Below are 23,207 nucleotides of genomic sequence, written 5' to 3'. Positions count from 1 at the left end.
GTATGTCTGTATGCTAGATTTTAGTCATATCCAAGGGAATCTCTATTAACTATTTTTAAGAGAATCCTTAGGTATCTGAAAGGAACACCTAATCTTAGATTGACGTATAAGAAAACATCAGAGTATAGGCTTTCTAGGTATTTTGATGCAGATTATGCTGGAGATAGGTTAGAATGCAAAAGCACATATGGGAACTGTCAGTTTCTGAGAGGAAACCTCATCTCATGGGCAAGCAAAAGACAATCAACCATTGCACTGTCAACTGCAGAAGCAAAATATATTTCAGCTTCACTTTGCAGCACTCAGATGCTCTGGATGAAGAATCAACTTGAGGACTTAAAGATCTATGAGAGTAACTTCCTATCTTTTGTGACAATACTGCTGCTATTTGCTTAAGTAAGAATCCAATTTTACATTCTAGAGCGAAGCACATAGAAATTAAACACCACTTTATTAGGGATTATGTTTAGAAAGGGACAATTGCTTTAAAATTTATAGATACAAAATATCAATGGGCTAATATATTTATAAAACCCTTAACTGAAGATAGATTTCTCTTTATTCTGAAAATTTTAAATATGAGAGATTGCCCAGAATGACTTTGAACCCGTGCTTCTCATTTCTAATGTAAAATTAGACTCTGACTCAAGCATATGATGTTTATCTGATTATGATTCTGACACTTCTACAAGTTAGAAGATATCTTTATCAGAAACATCTCTAGTCAGAAACATTTTGGTATTCTTGACTCCGAATACATCAACACGTGGCCTCTTAAATGCATGGCTCTGTTTCTTATAGACACCTGTCTAGCTCAGAACTCAATGGCCAAACTGTTGAGGTCCCCTCGAGCAGTGTGCAAATATTGAGATTAGAATCTCATCATTAACTACATTTAATTTTTCCCATGATTGTCAAAACTCGATTTTAACAACAATTAATTTTGTGTTCCTTCTCAAGTTACCATTTTTTTAATAATTAATTTTGTTTATATACTCCCATGACTCCCACTTTCACACTTTCACTCTTGACTACCTACACAAACCTAAACCTCCAACTTTTCTCTAAAACTTATGTTCATCTTTTTCTCTACAACTTCATCATGAATGCTCAAGAACAACAAGTCTTCGAGTTCTCTCAAGAGATGAATGCCCCAGAACAACCGGTTGAATCCCCACAACAAGTCCCCTCAACTACTGCTCTTCAAACAAAAACCTCTTATCAAGAACCTCATGTTCTTGATCATACAGCCCACATCAATCTATCAACACCATTTGGACAACTGGAAGTTCTTTGTGAGTAACTAGTGGAATTTGAAAACCTCAAAGATAATGGTATGGATCTAACACCAAAATTGAAGAATCAGGGTTGGCTCACCTACTTCAACCGTCTCTATGGCCCTATCTACACAAATATGGTGAAAGAATTCTGGAGATTTACTGATTGCGACGATCATTACATCGTCTCTCATGTTCTGGGTAACAAGATAGTAATAACTGAAAAGTATATTACTGCACTTCTGAACATGGAGAAGGTCAGGGGCAGAAGAATTTACAACATCAATCATAGGGCTAAGTACATGTCCCAGGAAATCATCCCCACCATATTTTCCCAGAACCATGAAGGGAGAAAATCCTCTAAGAATCAAGAGCTCCACAAGAATCTGAGGTTGTGGCTCAAGATAATTCTGGAATACATCCACCGTCGTCCACCATCCAGCTCTTCTGACTATATCAACACAGATCAGAAGTGCATCCTCTACTGTCTGCACAAGGGTTTGAAGCTCAACCTACCATCTCTTCTCTTCAAATACGTAAGAGATTCTGTTAGAGATACCAGGAACAACATGAAGCCAAGGAACTACATCCCTTCGGGCAGGTTGATTACAGATGTTCTGATTGAGAGTGGTCTGGTGGATCATCTCATTCATCTGAATCTGATGGAAGACGTCACAGTGGACGTTAGAAAGCCCCTAAATGGGAGGAATCTGAAGAGTATGGGACTGATTGACAAGGTCCTTATCAAACCCACCAGAAACACCTCCTGGGAGGAACTGAAGGACAAAAGAGAGAAGGCGAATAAGATGCACCTCTTCACCAAGATTGATCCTCCAGAAGTTATAGCATGTTATCTGCAAGCTCTAGAAGCTCAAGGCTACGGAATCTCTGGCTTCATCATAGATTGGCTCCTAAATCATCCTACAAACTTCTTGAAGAGAAAGAGGGAACCTTCTCAGAAGACGGTTGTTATGAAGAAGAAGATTCTCAAGCTGGGAGAGACTTCAGCGACCAAGAAGAAGTCAGTGCCTCTGACCTCTTCTTCAACACCTTCTGGTAAGATCTCTATCTCAGAAGATCTGAACTCCTCCGACTCTAGGAAACTTGCCTCATCATTCCCTCTACCACCTCCAACAATCTCAACCACAGTTACAACATCCTCCACTCCACCTACCACGCATATTAACGCTCTCATAGAAAAATCCAAATCTCAATAACAAACAACCTCACTCCCTACCTCATCTGAACCAACACCATCCATACCAATTACTTCTGAACCAAACCCATCTAACTAAACCCATTCAGAACCCACAACCTTTTGACCCAATCCCTCTCAGAACCATCCCACCTTCTCTTCCATTACCTCTCTTCAACCTCCAAATAACCTCCATCCCACACTCTGAAGCCCTCTTGTTCAACAAACCCTTATCACCAACCTTATCCACCACCCACAACTCCCCTCCTTACTATGACCTCACCTCAGACTCTGAACACTCTAGTTTAGATTATCCCGACCCAGCCTCCCCAAACCTTAAAGAGTTTCAAGCCACAACTGATTCAGAAATAACTCCTTATGTACCAGCAGATCAACCAATTCCTGAACCCTCTGAACCTAAACTCACCCTCCCCACCTTTGATGAGGCATTAGCCAAATTCTCGAAAAGTTTAGCTTCTAGGTTCAAGAAGCTCTTTGGAGAATCCAACACTAGTGAGAATCCTTTTGAAGTAAGGACTAACTAGAACAGATTCATCAGATGGATGAACTCTGAGATCTTTAAGATGAAGGGCCTCTATGAACAAGTCAGAAATGACTTCATCAGAAGTGTTGGGGAAAGGATAGAAGCAAGGTTAGTGAAGGAAGCATATGAAAAGGATGAAAGGGAAGAAGTTGAGAAAGATGCCAATGAGGCTGCTGAGAAAGCAGTTGCAGAAGTTGTTGCCAAAGAGAAAGATGAGCGAGAAGCAGAAGCAACAATGGTTGTAGAAACTGCTTAGAAGGATGCTTCTGAGAAAGTTGTTGAGGTTTCTCTGACTCAGGGAGAGTCATCAACAGTTGATCTTGCCCCTCTGGTCATCAAAACTCTAGAAGAGTTACAGAAGGAACAACAATTGGTCAGAGCCAGACTGGACAAACAAGACCAGGTTAACACCAACATTCAGAACCTGCTAGCTGAGCTACTTCAGAGGATGCCTCCTCCACCTAAACCTTAGACACTTTAGGATTTCTCTGTAATTTTTTCTAAGTGTTTTTAGTTCTAAGGCTTAGTTTCTGCTCTTTTCTCACTGTACTCTCTGAAGTTTTTCTTCTAATCAATGAATTTATGGCTTGATTACTTTTTGAGTCTAACAAAAGGGGGGAGAATTAGATAGAAGCCTTTTGATGAATCTTTTTTATCTAAATCTAACAATAAATTATTGCATAGTTCTAAGTCAATTCTCAGGACCTATCTGAATCAAGGGAAACAAGAATTTTTATCTGAGAAACTACTAAATCAAGTCAAGCAACCTAAGATGATCTGGTAAGAAAGTCTCTACCCAGAAACCCATATCTGATACTAAACATATTTAAAACTTTTTTTTAATATCAGACTTAGGGGGAGATTGCTAATCTCAGGGGGGGTCACTTTTCTATCTGACTCTAATCATTTTCAGTTTAGTATCTCTGAAAGTACTTATTGTTTCATCAAAATCCTAAGTTTTTTCATCATAAAAAAATGGGAGATTGTTAGAACAAGATTTTGATTCTGCAATATATCTCTAAGTTTTGATGATAACAAACAACGAAACAATTTGGTACCCTAACAATTTTCTTAAAGTATGCAGGATTCTAAGTTAAAATGACTCTGATAAGTCACCTTATGATTATTAAGAAACGAATATCTGGCATCTAAATTATTCCAGAAGTGTTGACCCAACACAAAGAGAAATCACATCTGACTCTGAAAAAAATGCATCTGAGAAGCAATCACCTAAAGAATCTGATTCTGAAGTTCAAGCTCTAGTGATCTGATTTTAAGAACTCTATCTGAAGACTCTGCAAGAGATATCTGAAGGCTCCAACTCTGAAGACTCTGATCATGCTAACCTTACTCTGACACATGCTCAGAAACGCGCCATCAGATGTTACATGATCAGAAACTTAAGTTGGAAGCATTCAAATTGCAGTATAATCCTTTTAAGGAAACATTTGATTATGCTCCGAGTCTGCTATGGAAAGGACAAGAAATTTACTATGTTTGTCTCCCACAACTGGCACAAAATATTTATTGATTTCCCCCTAACGGTATTATCTCAAGTGCTATGTAAGGGCCTCTTAGACAACCTTGATACAATAATTATCATACAACTCTCTCACCACTCTTATGAAGAACAACTCACTGCATACAATATTACTTCTTCACCATTATTATTGCAAGAAATAGTTTCCATACAAGAGTTGTTGCTCAATATTGTGTGATTATCTTTCACTGTTCTTAAATTGTGTCTATACTGCTTATCTAGAAGCATCTAACGAAACACTTTGTAATTCTTGTAATTTCTTTTGATTCCTCAAGTGACTTGTTTAGGTCTGTAGACTTGAGAGGGATAAGAGGTTGTTGAACCCTTAGACAAATTTTGCAATCTGTTGAGATTGGTGGATTAAGTCCTTGTTGAAGGACAAATCACCTTGGTCGGATGGACTGGAGTAGCTTTGAGTTTCAAGTGAACCAGGATAAATCGTCAGTGTTGTTATTATTACTTATGGGTGTGTGTTGTTGTAAAAATCTTTTAATTCACGTGAAAACAATTTAAACCCCCTTTTCTTGTTTTTCTCTACCTTCAGGAACTTCTTTACTTATTTCGTTTATTTCACTAGATAAAGTTATATTGAAAATTGTATGATTGATATGATTAGTCTGAATTGTGTCGAATAAGAAGTTTGTTTTTGTTTTTTTTCTTCGGAATAGATTTTTACTTGTTCATGTTTTGGAAATAACTGAAGTCCGTCAAAATGAAAACTTGATATTGATTTTTCCGAAAATTTACTGATTAACGTAATAAAAAAAATTCAGTTAATAATAATTTTCTATCAAATTGATCTATTTTCTGTTCAAATTCTGGAGAATTACTATTTCTATCAAATTGATATATTTTCTGTTCAAATTCTGGAGAATTACTATTAATAGAAATAAGAAGACAATGAATCTTATTTACCAAAATAAAGTTTGTTGTGTCAGTTTCATTTATAATAAAGGGTGAAATGTTTTTTTGGCTTTCTTCATGAACGCGTCCATTCAAGAAATGATCATATATTTTAGGTAAGTATTTTCTTTTCTACGTATCATCCAACAATCGAATTCGAGTTTCAAATACATCCACAAGATTAATTTTCTTATATTTCCTATTTAGAAATTTGTCCCTTTGAAATAATTCATTGCATAGTTGATTTTTTTTGTTTATTAATGGAGCTCCAATAATTAAACAATTCGTTATCATTATAGGATGTTTTATCTCTTCTGAAGAGATCCATTTTTCCATGATTTTCTGAAAAGTAGATAAATGAGGTAGATATGTGAAAGATATTTGTTTTTTCCATCACTTTCGCATGTTTGAAAGAAAAATTGTGAATTTTCATCTTTAACAACCCTGTCAAAGTGATCATTTTGTATATATCGCAAATGCCTACTCCATCTCTGATAATCAAAAAGAGTCGTTACAAGAGATTTTTCCAACGGGGCGAGTAGTTTCTTTTTGTCAATATTTATGTTGTTGGAAGTCGTCTCTTTTTTCTCATTCTGAGAAAGATAAACAGTAATATCCTTTTCGTTAGTTTCTTTCACATCTATTATAACTTGGATTTCCTATGGGATCTCCGCCTACACAAGTAAATTGTCGATAAAACTCCAAAATGGCATTTTCTTTTGACCCTATTTTTCCCCTCATTTTCATTGAGGAAAGACAAGAAAACTTTGGGGTAAAAAATGTTCTCAATAATTTCTCTTAAATTCCTACTTACACGAGCCCATATCCTTGATTTTCTATCAATTTCTAACTCTAATCTTCCTCCCCAATCTGATATTATTGTGCCAGTATAGACTAAAATTCCATTATGGTCCAGTTCTAACTGATAATAGATACCGGGGCTTTGTAATATTTGATTGATTACAATTATTTATATTCCATTTACTATAAAAGTTCACAGGGAATTCTTTATTGGAATGTTTCCAATAAGAATAATTTGTTATTGGATATCCCGACTGTTTTTCCAAATTAATCCTGCGGATATATATAATTCAGAGGAATATGTAAGTGATTCATATACAACATCTTTTTATTTTATTGAGGGTTCTACCATTTGATATGTTTCCACAAATAACTGAAATTCAATTTCTTGATCTGTATCTTCAGTTTTTGGAAACTTCAAAAGTTCTTATGTTAAGCCCCAATCAATGAATCTACAAAATCCTTTAAATTGTATTTGATTCAACCCGTGTAGTCTAGACATTCATTCATTCCCAACCCCAAGCTTCTTTTATTTCCCCTTTTTTATATATAGAAAATATCTCATTATTTGCTGTCATTCTTCATCGAATCACATGAATAGATTTAGCAATAATGAAATTTATGTTCTTTTTACTTGACTGAATCACATGAAATTTTACCTAACTACGTCTATGAAATACCTATTATAAAAAGAGGAAATTAGATACTCAAATTATAACTTGCAACAAAACAAACAAATATAATTGAACTTGTAATATCAATGGAAACAAATGGATAACTTTCACGTAGACTTCAGGTCGGGGTATTTTTAACAATCTAAAAAAAAGAATTCTATTTATACTATTAGTATGGTATGATATTCCATATTCCAATTCGATTTATATCTAAAAAATAAATACATGATTTGCTCGGCTCCATGAGAGAAAGATATAAAAAAAAATATCAGAAAAAAATACCATTTTTTTAGCCCTTTATCATTTCAAGTGTTCAAAAAAGAATGAGAATTCACAAAGAAACGAGATATTTTGACCCTTTATTTTAGAATTGGAGGATTGCAGTGCATATAAAGACTTAGATTTATTAAACATTCATAGATCTAACTTCATCTATAGCTATCTATATATGTGTCTTACGTTATTGCAGTCCTATTTATTCAGGACAACATATGTTGTGTTTGTTTGTTTTTTCTATTCGTTCATCAATCTATTTAATGAAAAATTGGCAAAAATATGAAAGCACGATAATTTATGGAAAATTCCATGTAATCTATAATTACATATAAGATACCCGATTAGATAATGTGTAACAATATATGTGTGCAAGTATGAAGCAAAATGCAAAATTTCAAGGTTTTTAATGTATGTGTCGATCTATGTAAGTCATATGTCGGCACATACGATGCATGTGTCGACTTGTAGAGACGACACATCAATAAAAAATTACAGACTTTTAAAATTAGTTACATGTATCTACATGAAACTCATATGTGTCGACATGTAGAGAAAAATTCTTCTATGTGTCAACCTATAGCACGTTTGTGTCGACACATAGTCTGTTTTCATATAAAAATTAGTTTTTGATGCATGAAACCTTTTCTAAACATTTTCCAACATGTTGTTATGCTTCCTAATGCTAAGATGCACATTTATACTTAGAGGATATTGTCCAATATACATAAACGCTAAAGTATCCTAGTTTTGTCATCATATAAATACATCTAGTGGAAAGTTGCACTCACATCTTCGTGAGATGCTTTCAATCAGACTTCATCCTCTTTGTTAAAAGAAGATTATTTGAAGGTTTTTCCTGGGGTTGACTCTTCATCATTTACAAAGGCTTTATTTTCTCTTCTTCTTTCGAAGATTCCACCATATGATACTTCTTATTCTTCTTCACATCCCCTTACAGATGAGTTTCCTTCATTTGATGTTGAATTTTGCGAAGATTGTTCAACTACTGGGACTTTTCTTTCAAAGGAAACCACATGGGTTATCTTATAGGAGTTTGATGAAGTTGCTGAGGATTCTTCAAGTTTTGATCTTATGCCTTCATCTTTAAGTAATTGAACTATTTCGTATAACTTCTCTACAATTTCTTCCTTATTTGATTTTTCTAGAAAGTTATAAACACTCATGTATCGTGATTAAGGATTGGATCAGATTTTCAGACTCCGATTCTTAACTCTTAGATATTTGTTAGTGACGAATGTTCAAATACTATTTCTAATATTTTTAAATTTAGAGAAACACTTATGAGTGAAGCATTCACCTTCTCCGCCTCACGTGTTTTTTTGCTCTTGTTCAACACTGGGAGAAACTCCATATATCATCCCAAAATTATCCCACATTTCCTTGGCGAATTTACAATTATAAACATAAAGTTGTTGACTATCATCTAAAGACATAACTAAAAAATTCTTAGTTTTGAAATCAATCTCTAACTTTCTCTTTTCTTCTATGGTCCAAAGGAAATCAAATTTATCTATTACTTCTCCATTTATATGGTGAGTAGCGATAAACAAACCATTGATTATTTTTCCCACAATTCAAAATTAAGTCTTTGAGTTAAAATTTTAAATCTTACTTTCCATAGTTCAAACCTATTACCATTAAACGGTGGAGGTTTGTTTAGGAAATATCTCTTATTAGAAATGGTGTTGGAAGTCATCCTCCTCCTGAGAGGATTAGTCCTTAAACATGAGTTAGGCTCTGATTCCACTTGTTGAACATGTGAATCCCCACAAAATAATGAGTTGAGTTGTGGGGTTTGAAAAACAACAGTTTAAAATAATTTTTTTTTTATAAATTAGAATTCAAAAACATTTTCAAGAAAACGTTTGAATATTGCAACTGAAAAACAAGATAAATAAAATATGAGGAAAGTAAAGAGATAAAGGAAAATAAATGACATCAGGATTTATAGAGGTTCAGTATAAATGAAGTGATCTACTCTTCTTCCAACTCGAGAGTATCCAATAATGCTTATGAGGTTTTAGTAGGTTAAGCTCACGAACCCCTTTAAATAAGGAAAAATTGAGTTTTAGTTTTACTTCAAACCAAATAGTGGACAATGGATTGAAGCGATTAGTCTTCATTCAAAAAAAGAACAAAGCTTCAAGCGGTTAGTCCCAAAGGTAAACCGATATTTTATACGGACTTATCGCAAACCAATGCAGAGTTTTTAACTGGCTATTCTCTAAAATAAATTGAGGTTTTACTCAGGCTAGCACCAACCATCTTGATGGAGTAGAAATAAGAATTACTACTAGGCCTGAAGGGAAGCCTAAGAGAATGGGTTACATATCATACAAGAATCTTACTAGATCGACTACTAACTCGACAGACAAGAAAAGTCAAATCAAAGCTGATATGACTAAAAAATAGAGCAATGGTCCAAATAAATTATGAGAGCTACGCTTTTCTAGCTTAAATATTCTTGGGACCAAAGAAATGAAGCACTAAGGACTCCGCACAGGCAAAAGAAAAGCTCGGGAAGTATCAGATTAAGTAAACACTCAAACTATCGTAGATGAGCTAGCCTTTGATTCTGATGTCTTTCAAGCTAATTGATAGTGATATTATTTTTCTAATTGGGAAGAAAGTATTACTCTAAAAGATAAAGTAAGTAATTCAATTCTATAGGAGACGAAAAATAAACTAGGATCTCCGGTTGATAAGAAACTTCAACCCCAACGAATGGTAAAACAATTGCAACTAGTTCGTGAGATTTTACACCAGTATGATATCATACCAAGTAGATCCTTTACAACATGTTGAGATCAATAACCAAAAAGAAATTTTTCATTGGTTATCTTCAAGAACCCATACAGAGAGCTTTTCCTTAAGTGGCTTAGCTCACGAACCAAACGACAACCTAATATTATATCCCCCAAACAAAGATTTTAGCAGTTTAGCTTCAAACCCAAATAAATACTTCCTAAGAATCAATATTCACTCAAACGAAAATATCTCTTGGATAATTTACAAATTTACCCTTTCCATGATAAGTTTCTCACTTAAACACAAGGACTTTCTCAAAGTGATTGACTAAATTAATGTGAGAGAAAGTTAAAAAATATTTTTAGAGAGGGAGTAAGGAGAGTGAGATATCTCACGTTTCTGTATGTGAAAAAGTGAAGGGAGAGACCCCTATTTATAGGCCAAAGGCTTTTATGAAAAATAAAAAGACCCACGAGAAAAATTAATGGCCCAGTCAATTGGCTTCTTATCCCAATCAATTGAATGCCCTAAATAATCGATTATAATTTCCCATTTCGAATATATTTAATAGAGAGTCGTTACCCTTAATTAATACATTATCACAATCGATTATGGCCACAATTTTCCCTTATCCAATCGAATGGAAATATGCTCCAATCGATTGAACAATTTTAAAAACATGTCCTAATCATTATGACAATTTACAAATCATCCGGCTAGGCTTTAAAGCATTTTTTGTTATTTTTTTTAGAAATAGAGGCTTTAAAATGTTTTTAGTGAGTGTGTGATTTACTCACATTACTTTACAAAAATTCCCTCGCTTTTTACAAAACACTGATCACTCCGACACGATCAGACAAGCTTTCACACTTCCTCTCTTTTATACTCTGAAGCTTCTAGATTTTGCCGAATGCATAAATTATATAAGCACTTGCTTGAGTCTTATTGGAGATGAGGATTAAGATTCCTCCATTTTGGATGCCATCATCAGAGGATATCAAAGGTGATCATTAAACCCTAAATCTTTGGTTTTATTCTAAGAAGAGCTTGATCAAACTTTCTTGTGTATCTTTGACCGCTTGAAATATTTGCTTGTCTTTGAATCAAGTCATCTTAAAAAGTTGTCATCTAGGAAGAGTTTTTATCATCATAACCATGATAGGCATGACCTGCTTAGCTTTGATCACTTGTTTGAAACTGCAAGCACATAGTTCCGCAACAACAAGGCAACAAACCAAAAGAAATTTGTGTAAATGATCATAATAATCTAGAAAGCAACCGGCCTAACTTGAACGTATATTATATATATCTTCTCGTGTGAATGGTCTATCCTCGTTAAATACATATAATTTGAACAAAATTTAAATTAGGATAACACAACAACAATATCATTTAACTTTAAATCTCCATAACTAGTGGAGGAGGCAGACTAAAAAATTTGGGGTGGACACCAAAATAAACAATAAGGTATATATATTGTAATAAATATAAAATTGAACATCAAATGACTAGGATATATAGTGAAACTCTCTTGTTGCTTGGTGAAACCATGCATAAATTTCGGTGTAAGTTATGTTTCTAATTTCTAATCTACATCTTATGATAATGGTGTTATTAATATTTTTATCCAGTTGAATGATATTTCATTTAGAAGAAAAGTATTCATTTTAGATGATATATTCAATGGGTCCATGGACATTTCTCACCTAATTTATAACTTATAAAATAAAGGTCCCTCTCAAAATAAAAAGCACACAGTGCTGTGGTTATTAACCTGCAAAGAAACGAAATTGAATATTAAAGTCATACCATAATGTCATATCAGTATACTATCATCCAAATAATATAACATGACTATATAAGCATCGTTTCAAGATGGAGAACATACCATCAGCATAGTGAAATAATAATGTAAGGCAAGTGGATGGTGTAGTATTGAGACGAGAAGAGAAGAAGAAGTTGAAAATGAGTGTGAAATGGAAGTAACGTTCCAGAGAGAAGAGGACAAAATGTGTGTGTAATTATTAGGATTGAGTGGTAAAGTTGTAATTTTCAAATTTTTATTAGTTTAAAAACAATATTAACTTAACAACTAACATAAATAAATTATATCCATATGGATAAAGTAAATATCTTATCCCATGAATCTCTGATATCCCGGAGACAATATCTAACATATGTTTTATAATATAATATTCACATATATATTTATTTGGTTGTTTTCACGTATATAAATAATTTTTATATAGTGATTGATACACACAAACTTTAAAGAATGTGACAAATTATATCACTTACTTTTGGGAAAATGAATTTTTTCTTTTTTAGTTCTTAAACCATGACATATAAGATTGTATCCTTTCACCATTCTACATGTTACAAAAATAAAAATTATTCAAAAGTAAAGTGAATATTTTATCACTACAAATAATACCACTTATGAGTTACATATATCTTTTATCCTTGAATCAAGATCATAGTGTAACGAATATTACATAATTACGCTATTTTGCTTGGGTGAGATGATTATTAGTTGTCAATGACTACTGCATAAACATCCAGAATAATTTAAAATATGTGAAAATTGAATATAAAATAAGAGAGAATACAAATTCAAATGTACTTGTGAATTGATAATTATTCCTAGGTAACAATTTTTTTTCTCTTGAATTAACTTATTTTGAATATAAGTTTGGTTCCAAGAAACCACACATTTGTGAATTTATTTCTTCACAAATCTGACACATGTACCTAAACGTTAACACAAAAGTAAAATTTGGAAATGACATTAAAAGTATATGAGAACAATGAATATAATTTGTAATCACCATTAAAGATGTACTTACAAGCACCATAATTGTAGTATAGTTATGTCAAGTCAATTAATACCCCACATAAGATCCAAAATACAAGTCTTTTCAATTAGATAAAATTGATCTGGTCCATGTTGTGATTGTATCTTGCAATAGTCTCTCATCTCCTCTTCCAAGCTTGTCAATATTTGCAATGGATCTGGTTGAAGTATTGGAGTGTCAATCTTGTGTTGGGGTTGAACAACAACCTTTCCTACTTGCACCATCCAAAACAACTTTCTCATATAGGTCTAATTGATTTAAATTTAGATGAGCGAGTACACCCACCAATTTCAATTTCTACATCATAAAACAACAACAACACAGTGCCTAATTTTAACAACACAAACAACAACAACACAGTGCCTAATTTTAACAACACAAACAACAACAACAACAATACACAAACAAATATTTTTAGTCAGACAAACAAAAAAGGAAAGTTCCTAAACCAAACTAATATTTACCTTAATCACATTTTGATTCACACTCTCTCGCACCTCCTAAGTCATACTCTCCCTTGCCTTTTGAGTCACACTCTCCCACATAGCCATCCACTCCATTTTTAATGTTTCCTCTATCTTCCCACGCATCCTCTCCTCTACCCTCTTATCAACTAGTTATTTAATCTGTTTTTTGCATATTTTGTCACTCTTTGACGATGATTTGAAAAATAACATCAGGTTGATGCCTCGTTCGACACCACAGACACACATACCATTCTCCTTTGTTCCAATAGATTCTACCAATATGTCATGGTGTCGTTTTGGAACAAATGCGCCAACATTGGTGTTTTGAACCAACGAATCTTACAACATAAATAAAAGTTCATTACCAAATTGAATTAACTACAATTATTAACGTTTAAAATGAATATACTTACAATCTTATCAGCAATTACACATGTAGCATATGATATGAACTCACATTTTGGTCTTTGACGTGATCTCTTCCATTTCTCATTGTGTGATGGTGGAGATGGGTTGCAATCTAGGCTTATAGAAGGATCTCTCATCTCTTGTTATCATATCCTTCACGAGACAATCTATGAGGAATTTTTTTTTCCTATTCTCCTTTTCTTATTGACTCTTAGCCAGGAACTCAGGATTATTACAAGACTCGACAAACTTCTCCCACATGATCTGATCAATAAAACTATATGGCTCATGTGGATGCTTTAAGTCACTCTTTGGATTTTTATTATAATCCCTTGTCAGATGTGTCTTAAAGCCCATTCAACGCTCACCAGCATATGATATCCATATCTTTGTCAATTTACCACCATTTTTTACAATAATAAAAACACTCTACATTTACATAATAAAATTGGTATTCGTATTAAACAAACAAATAAATGGTCATATAGACTTGTAAAACAAACCATGATAGTTAAAATAAATACTCTAATATCGCTCCATATACTTTTTTTTAAAAATTTACTATAAACCTGTCTTCAATCATCTAACAAAATGCTCGTTTTGCTTCTATCAAGTAATGTTGCATAACTCTTAAAATTCATAGCATTTTCAGCATAACGCTTCCCACTTTTTAAATAAAAATAGATCGGCATCCTAACACTGGTGTTGCAGACTTTTGTCAACTTGATCATAATCGTGACACTCTAGAATTTCTTGTACTTTTAGTCTTAGTATAGGTGGTTGTAGTAGTGGTGGTGGTTGTAGAAGAGTTGGTGTTTGTAGGATAGGTGGTGGTTGAATCGCCCATCTCTATTTAAACAATAACAACAACGACGACCATAAATTTTTTACTTAACATAACATCAACATTTCCTAAGAGAACTTCATAATTATAGCCTCATAATCATTTTACTCAACACAACATTAACATAGAAACCTAAGAGAACTTCCTAAGAATAGCCTTAACAAAGACACCAAATGTGAAATTCATGGTACATATTATAAATTTTACGTAACACATTCCTAACAACACTTCATAAGAATAACATCATAAACATTTTACTTAACACAACATCAACAAAATCAACACTAAAAAAGAAAAACCTAGTTTACTTAACTCATGATACATATGGACTTTTGTCAACATCAATACTAAAAATGAAAAATCTATTTTACTTAACTCATGGTACATATAGACTTTTATCAACATCAACACTAAAAAGAAAAAACTATTTACATTTTTATCAACATAATCAGAATAACTAAATCTATAACATAAAAAATGATTTTCCTCAACATAATCTATAAGCAATGAGCAATCCACATAACAAAAACTAACATTTCAAAGTTACGTGTATGGTTAAAGTGAGTTATGTTATGTACCCAGTACATGATGAAGAAGATACGACAATGATGGAATAAATTTTGTTGATGTTTGGTTGTTTTTCTTTCATTTCAAGCTACATTGGTACTTCAATGGTGTTATGGCCTTCGAAGGGAGGAAACATACGTGTGTTAAAAGAGTTGATGTTCGAACACTTACTTGTGTTGGAAGCTATGAGTTTCGAAAACGATTATGGAATATGGGCTTACATGTTAACGTGTTTACACCGAGAAGATGAAGATGAAAATCACCTATTGTATATTTTCTTAAAATACCATTAAGTTTTGCAGGAGAATGAAGATAAAATAAGTGTTGAAAAGTAAATGAATAGTTAGAATCTAGTTCTGAAAAATACTTGCAAAAGAGATTTCCCTTCGTTTGAAAAATCCAACCGAAAGAATAGATAAATTTAAAATAAAAGAAAAAAGAAAAACGTATTGTGAAATAGATAGTTGATATTTTTTCTCGGTTTGAAGTCTCAGCCAAAAAAATAGATAAATTCTAAATAATAATAATAAAAATGCCAAAGACCCCAATTTAAAAAATTTAAAATAAAATATGAATTTTAAATCTTGATATTTCCGATATTTTCTTTGATTGGGAGTCTCAATTAAAAGAATAAATAAATTATAAATAAGTAAATAAATAACAAGAAAGATGTCAGCTTAATAAAAATAAAAGGATAATGCTAAGAGATAAATATAGTAAAAAGTTATTGGAAATTGTGTCTTAAATTTAATAAAATTTTATAATTAATGATTTTATTATTTCTTTCAATATGAATTTTCTATTTATGAGTTTTTTACCTGTGCGTTTAGGACACAAGTTAGCATTACTCAAAATAAAAATATAAAATATGTGTTTAAAGGCGTGATGCCTTGTTACATTTCCTCTCAATTACATGTCTCATCCAAAGGAGTAGATAATATTTATTTTTATAAAATTTTGGAATTATTGCTCACCCAAGATTTATACCTCAAATTTAGGTTGATTGAGTGAAAGTTTTCTCATAAAATTTAATATTTGTAGAAGTGAATATATATATTTTTTACACATTACTTAAATAGTAACTTACCAATAATCAATCTTAACCATTGTTTTCTTTATTTATTATTAAGTCAACCACGGATATATATATATATATATATATATATATATATATATATATATATATATATATATATATATATATATATATATATATATATATATATATATATATATATATATATATATATATATATATATATATGACATTGAGTTTGGTTTATGTTGATTTATTTATTAGTGTTATTAAAGCTAGGTAGCCATGGCAGAATCAGACGATGAGTCAGGTGGTCAAGCATCAGGGAGCAAAGAACTACTACAAGAAAGACTCCTTCCCATAGCAAACGTTGGAAGGATCATGAAGAAAGCGTTACCATCGAAAGCAAAGATATCAAAGGAAGCAAAAGAAACTATGCAAGAGTGTGTATCAGAGTTCATAAGTTTCATAACAGGTGAAGCATCTGAGAAGTGTCAGAAAGAGAAGAGGAAAACAATAAACGGTGATGATCTTGTTTGGGCCATGACTACACTTGGTTTTGAAGAATATGCAGAACCTCTTAAGGTTTATCTTCTTAAGTATAGGGAAATTGAAGGAGACAAGAATTTTTCTATGAATATGATTGCTGGTAAAGAGCAGCAAGGTGGTAATACTGATCATCGATTCTTTCAAGGGTGATGATGATAATAATATTTCAAACATAATTTCAGGTTTTTTTTTTAATGTTTGATTGAGGTTTATAGAACTATACACCAGTTTGTTATTGTTGTTTGAATTTTTGTTGTTGAGATTGAAATATACACATTATTCATAGTGGTTGTGATTATATCTCAGAAAATATATATTATAGTGATGATTTGTATTTTTGTTGTTGAGATTGAGATATATATTCATACATATTAATTTTGGTGATTGAGCAGGAAATAAGTTTGGTAAAAGTTTTGTTTTGATCCAAACAAATGAAGAAAATGGTAAAACATTTGAGTTACTTCGAAGCTTAATTGCTTCTTTTTACTGTCACTGATTAGTACCATATCAACTATAAATGAATGAACTAAACATTGAATATATCAAAGAAATGACTCGTATAGCTTCATATGATTTAGAGTGACTATCGAACTCTCCATAAACTCAACATAAAATTTGACTTGAAAGACCCTAAAATTGAGTGGCTAAATTTCCCTAATTGGTAACTGCTCCACAAAAGAGTCACAATAATTGAGTGGCTACATTTCCTAGTAAAATATATAAATGGATAAGATACAGCATTATAACTAATGCATATCTTTTCATTACAGTTGACTCCAAAGAAATGGTTTATGTTATACCCCTAGTGGATGCTGTCAGTGTAATGCATTGTCAAGAACAATAATCCAATAATACATGCACAAAACACATTAACATGATTTATATTTAAATATTTTTATTTCAAAAGTGTTCTTGACAAAATGAAACTCTTGTTCAAATAATGTTGTTCATAAGTACTTTGGAATGTGTGACTAATTGAGGGTACAATATAATATTTCAAGTAATAATGTACAATAATTTGAAACAAAGACCTTGCTTAAATGAAGGAATGAATATAATGATAGTGTAGGATAAAACAAACATTGTGGGACAAAGTTACAGGTGTACAGAAGAGACAGAACAATAGTTTAGTACATGCTACCAAACTGTTTTTATTGACTCCACCTATGTTTCATATTCTTGTTCTTATATGTGACATGACAGTGATGTTATTATAGTTACAATTCAACTGGTTTTCGACTTTCTAACATGAATAGTTAGAAAGTAAAGAATGCGCTTTTAGAGATTGTTGAGACAATGAATACAATAATGTTAAGTCACTGAGTTTGTAAACTTGGTCTGATACTTTATAAAGAATTAGACCTCTTCAAGCCTCCAACATTCAAGTAAAGATAGCTATTTTTCTGGTTAGAGAAGTTCGATTTTGTAGATACAGGAGTAAATCCAGAATAATGTCCATCAATCTTTGCTAAGTATATGTCGTTAATTTGCCTCAAAAGCTCATACTTTTCCATAAATGGTTGAGCTGCATATTCATCAAATGGCATCCACTGCATCGCAAAATAACTAATATCAAATCTATATCTATCTATTTAAACGAAAAGAAAATGAGAAATTATGGCAGTTTGATGATCCTTAAGATTGGACAGATTTAGCGAAAGTGGACGTACCTTTCCAGCTTCTATCTCTACTTCTTGGATTTTGATGTCGGAAGAAACAGGGCGCAACAAGCACACAAAGAATAGGTCTGACTTCTCAAAGAACGATGCGTGACTTTGTCTGTTAGTCAGATGAAAGAAGAAAGAAATGTAAATGTTTGGTTGTCAAAATTGTAAACTCACGAGAAAAATTAAATAAAAATGAAATGAAATATCCGTAAACATGATACCTGAAAGCTAATACTTCCACGAATTCTGAGTCTACCTGTGAAAATTGAAAGAACTTGGAACTATTAGGCTAAGAAGTTAGAACCAGAATGGTTCTTTTTTGGTTGATCAAATAGCTAATTTCATGTCTAGTCCGTATTCAATCGAGGTAAGGTACCACAAAAAGATTACTTACTCCCGCTTCTTCTTTGACCTCTCTAACTGCTGCTTCCCAAATTTCTTCACCCTGCGGCAGAATGAGGAGCCTATATAAATTATAAACTGAAAACAGCTTCTTAAATTGATTAGCAAAAGATAATCAACACATTTACCTGATCAGCAACTCCAGTAGGGAATTTCCAGGATCCAGTTCCCCGAAAATGTCCAGTTTTTTCTTGAACCACTAGAACCTAACATCCCACAATAACTAGGAAATGAGACAACAGTACCAGAAAATCTGAATCCTGAAGAATTATGTTTGGTGAGAGACACATTATTCATTATCACAGAAAATACTGAAAACAGATCACACACCTCCCTAAACCATAAACCTTCCTTTTAACTTTTTGAAAAATCGAAATATAGTGCGCATAAGAATTAAGTGTCAAATATGCAAATTCTATTCCCATGATAAAGGAATGGTTTCTATAACAATATTGGTGACAGGCTTCTAACCATATGTGCAGAAGCCTGATCAAGTAACTGCTCTGCGTTATGATTATTAATGAGTAAATACCTCTCGTTTTTCATTCACCACAAGCGCTCCAACACCAACTCGGTGTGTGGCATTCGCCGGAATTGTGTTGGCACTGTCTGCAATCCAATGTACAAGCATCAAATATTTTGGTTCTGCATGGTGATACCAAAAACCTTCCTGCATACAATTGTAACACAGAAGTAATAATGATTAAAATAAAAAGTTAGTACACAAGGACATGATTTAAATTCATTTTTTTCCTCAACTCTTACAAAAATTCTCAAGAATCAATAAGCGTAAGCCATAAATTCACCTTGATTAAAGTTTCAACAAGGTTGGCCAGATGAATAGGTAATTTTATCCAAACGCCCTTCTTGCCCTACAAGACAATGTTGATTCAATAACTCAACTAAACAAAGATAGTGACAGTTTCCAGATCTCCAACACAGGTAATGAGGAACAATACAAACATTCTAGCTGACTCAGTGTTGTCCACGGCGGAGAGTCAGAATCCCGCCATACCGGATGCTTTGCAGCGCCGTTATAGCGGATTACGGCAGAAAAACCAGCAATATCGGCTGATATTTAGCATTGCGGCAAGTCCAATAACCACCATGTATATCCGCCGTAGCGCCGCCATTGCGGATATTTGATAACACTGAGCTGAATAAAGCATCAAAATCATTCATTCCATAAACAATCCATTTTTAAGACCCAAAATTTTGTCGCTATAGCTTATAAGCTTGTTAGCTTTTAAAAAATGCATTTAATTTTCTAAATAACTCAAATACAATTGGTTTTTACTTTTTCTGAAACTAAATAAACAGGAAATTGAATCGTTTATATGTAAGTTAGACCAGAAATCTTAATGTAAAGTCAATACTATTACTGTTCAATTATCATCCAAACCAAATGAGAATGCATAAAAAAATTGTGGTAGAATCAATAATAAAGAAGAAACCTGAGTTATTAAAACTACATTTATGCATGCATACAACAATTAAGAAAATAGGAGCATCACATTATATTACCATGAAAAGGAAAGAGAAAAGCTATAAAAAGGACAGTAAAATCACTTAAAGAATCAATATATTAGCTCAAATTATCTTGCTTTGACAGCTGTAAAATATAGCAAAAACAATGCCTAATATTGTCTAACGGATTACATGAACTTGTTTGGGAGTCCAGGGGAGCGCCGGGACCAACAATAGATCAATGTTTCAAGACCACGAGAGAGGAAGACATCACATCTAGTATGGATCAAGTGTGAGCGAGACTTAACCACTCACACTTGAACCCAACAATTCCTCCCACAAATACAAGTCTTGCTCATTCGTAGTCGATGTGAATCTTAACCACTCACTTAAACCTAACAATCTCTTATGCATCATATAACATGATCCATAGTAGGATTCCACCAAGCCGGACCACAAGAGACAAAGACGTCACATCTTTACCCAAAACCTGCCTTAAACCTAACAATCTCTCCCACATCATATAACTAGACCTATAGTAGCATCCCGCTTCCAGTTCCACTCCCCCACCAAGTCGGACCACAAGAAATAAACGGAGCGGAATGGAAATGGGCGGAGTATAGCAGGGTGGAATCTTCATTCCATTGTTTGGGTATTTTAGAATGGAGCAAGGCAAATTCTCCATTCCACCCAAATCAGAGGGGAAGAAATATGATGGTAAGTGATGGAATGGAATGAAATCCATACCACCCCATTTCACTCTGCTCCATCCGATTTTAATTAATCCAAACAATGAAACCTTAATTCATACCATTCCATTCCGCTTCATTCAGTCAATCCACTTATATAGCCGGTATTTAGCTCATTCATTAAACATTCAAACTTGAACCCAACCTAACCACTTATCCATATGCCATATTACAGTGCGTAAAATCTTAAGTTTTACAGTTAAGTATCGGTTAAAATGATTAAGGATAACAGAACTGACTACAAGACAAGATAAGCATCAAAATATGATCACCAAAATGACCTAATCACTGTTCTTGTTCTACAACCCTATGCAGCTATAATTTGGATCACAACACATATAAAACCTAACCTTGCATCCATGAATATGAAGAAATTGAAAAGAAACAAGGAATGAAAGGAAGTAGAACCTGCTGTTTCCAGTTTGAAATTGAAGGTCGAAGAATGGATAAAAAGGTTGTAGAATCCATAACAAGGTCACTGATTTCAACGATAACACCATCGTAATCATCATCTGTTGATGCTAGCAGTTGAATTTGTTGAGGCTGATCTTGTTGTGCAGTAAGAGATGAATCTGTTGACGCTGACATTGAGGGAAATTGAGATAATCACAACAACTCTAATATTCACAGAAAACAAAAAACAAATTAACATTAAAATCTAAAAATAAAAGTAATAATATAATAGTATTAATTAATAATTCTTACTTGGAATTTCGGTGTGCAAGAGTTGACTAAATAAAGTCCTCAGAAAACTTTCTGGGAATGGAAGGATAACAATTACCCTCATCCTTATCATCAATCAAAACTAATTCTATATAAAAAATAAAAATAATAAAATGAAATAAAAATATATTTCTTAACAAAGGAAAAATTTAATTTAAATAATTTTAAATATTATTTTATTAAATAAAATAAATAATTAATTAAATACGGACTATTATTTTCTTTTTGATTGTTTGTCATCTATTTTCGTATTTTCTATTTAAAATAAATAAATTTTAAGAGCCTTACACTTTTTTTTCCATATTCAAATACTTGTAAAAATGTGTAACAAAAATTAATCCTCTGAAATAAACAAGAATTTAAATAAAAAGCCGATGAAAAAATAAAATGATTATAGTAGTTTTTATTAAATATTTTTAATAAATTATAAATACTACCCTTCATTCAAAAAAAACATTCTCTTTCATTTTTATCATTTAAAATATAAAAAGAAATAATATTTAATGCTATGATTTTTTTTTAAATTTCTTTAATAGGTAAATTTGATTAAATGTATCAAACTCAAAACCACATTACCTATATTTAAATAATATTTTATTATTTTTTATAAGAGAAAACAAAATATATAATGACAGTATAAAAATTATACACTATTAATCAATAACTATCATGTATTTTATTACATTATATTATAATTTTTAAATTAATAATAAAATATGATAGATTGATAAATTCCTATCCAACTTTGCATACCAATTAAACTCTTTTTATAACTAAAATAATATCTTTTTTGTAAAACTACCTCTAAAAAAATTCCATTAAAAGTTCAATAGATACAATTCACAATGTACTATACACAATTTTACGTCTTATCATGAGAATTAAAAAATGATTAATTAGGTTAAGTTTATAGTTTACCATGGAAGACATAAGTGTATATCATCTTCGGCAAAATCAATAGAATTAAAAGAAAACATAAAAACAAAATCAGAAAAAACAATATAATAATAACAATAAATATTAGAAACAATATGAAGTAATTGATCTAATAATATCTATTGGAATATTATATTAATATTTTAATATAAAGAGAATAAATTTAAAAATGTCCCTTAAGTTTTGCATTGTGTGTTAGTTAATAAAATTCATTAGTCTCACATTAGTTATGTGAGATTTCTTAGCTATTTCACTTTATTATATAAGGAAATTGTTGTTTCACGGTTTTGAAAATCAGAAGCACGGTAGTTCGAATACTTTGCATAATTTTGAACAGTGTCATAAAACATCTGAAAGAGAGCGACATAGTTTGCAAGTCGATCCGATAATTTCTTTTGTGGTTGATTTTCAAAACCGTGAAATAAATATTTTGAGACATTTCAAAAACTATCATTTGTAATACCCCAAATTTGCCCTACATTTTTTAAGTTACCTGACTTGTGGTTAAGTTCAAATGCATAAATTTCATCTATGCATGATTCTCCTATTAATTGTTCA

General features: G+C 32.2%; 2 protein-coding genes across 2 annotated transcripts; one reads left to right on the top strand and one right to left on the bottom strand.

Moving 5' to 3' along the window:
- The first annotated feature begins 16,393 nt into the window (after positions 1–16,393).
- LOC127138285 (nuclear transcription factor Y subunit B-3) lies at positions 16,394–17,046 on the top strand. The gene has a single exon (XM_051064700.1). The coding sequence runs from the start codon at positions 16,442–16,444 to the stop codon at positions 16,853–16,855; it is 414 nt and encodes a 137-aa protein (XP_050920657.1). The 5' UTR covers positions 16,394–16,441; the 3' UTR covers positions 16,856–17,046.
- Positions 17,047–17,737: 691 nt separating this feature from the next.
- On the bottom strand, positions 17,738–21,777 carry LOC127138284 (nudix hydrolase 2). Its single transcript, XM_051064699.1, has 9 exons — positions 21,696–21,777; positions 21,399–21,607; positions 19,581–19,646; positions 19,307–19,444; positions 18,903–18,980; positions 18,767–18,817; positions 18,594–18,628; positions 18,376–18,484; positions 17,738–18,255 (listed from the first exon to the last, which is right to left on the bottom strand). Exons 2-9 carry the CDS (start codon positions 21,576–21,578, stop codon positions 18,052–18,054), a joined length of 861 nt encoding a protein of 286 aa, XP_050920656.1. The 5' UTR covers positions 21,579–21,607; positions 21,696–21,777; the 3' UTR covers positions 17,738–18,051.
- Positions 21,778–23,207: the final 1,430 nt, after the last annotated feature.

The sequence above is a fragment of the Lathyrus oleraceus genome, chromosome 4, assembly GCF_024323335.1.
Source record: "Lathyrus oleraceus cultivar Zhongwan6 chromosome 4, CAAS_Psat_ZW6_1.0, whole genome shotgun sequence".
NCBI lineage: Eukaryota > Viridiplantae > Streptophyta > Magnoliopsida > Fabales > Fabaceae > Lathyrus > Lathyrus oleraceus.
The sequence above is the reverse complement of the archived record's forward strand: the minus strand, read 5'-3'. Positions and strand labels throughout refer to the sequence as shown.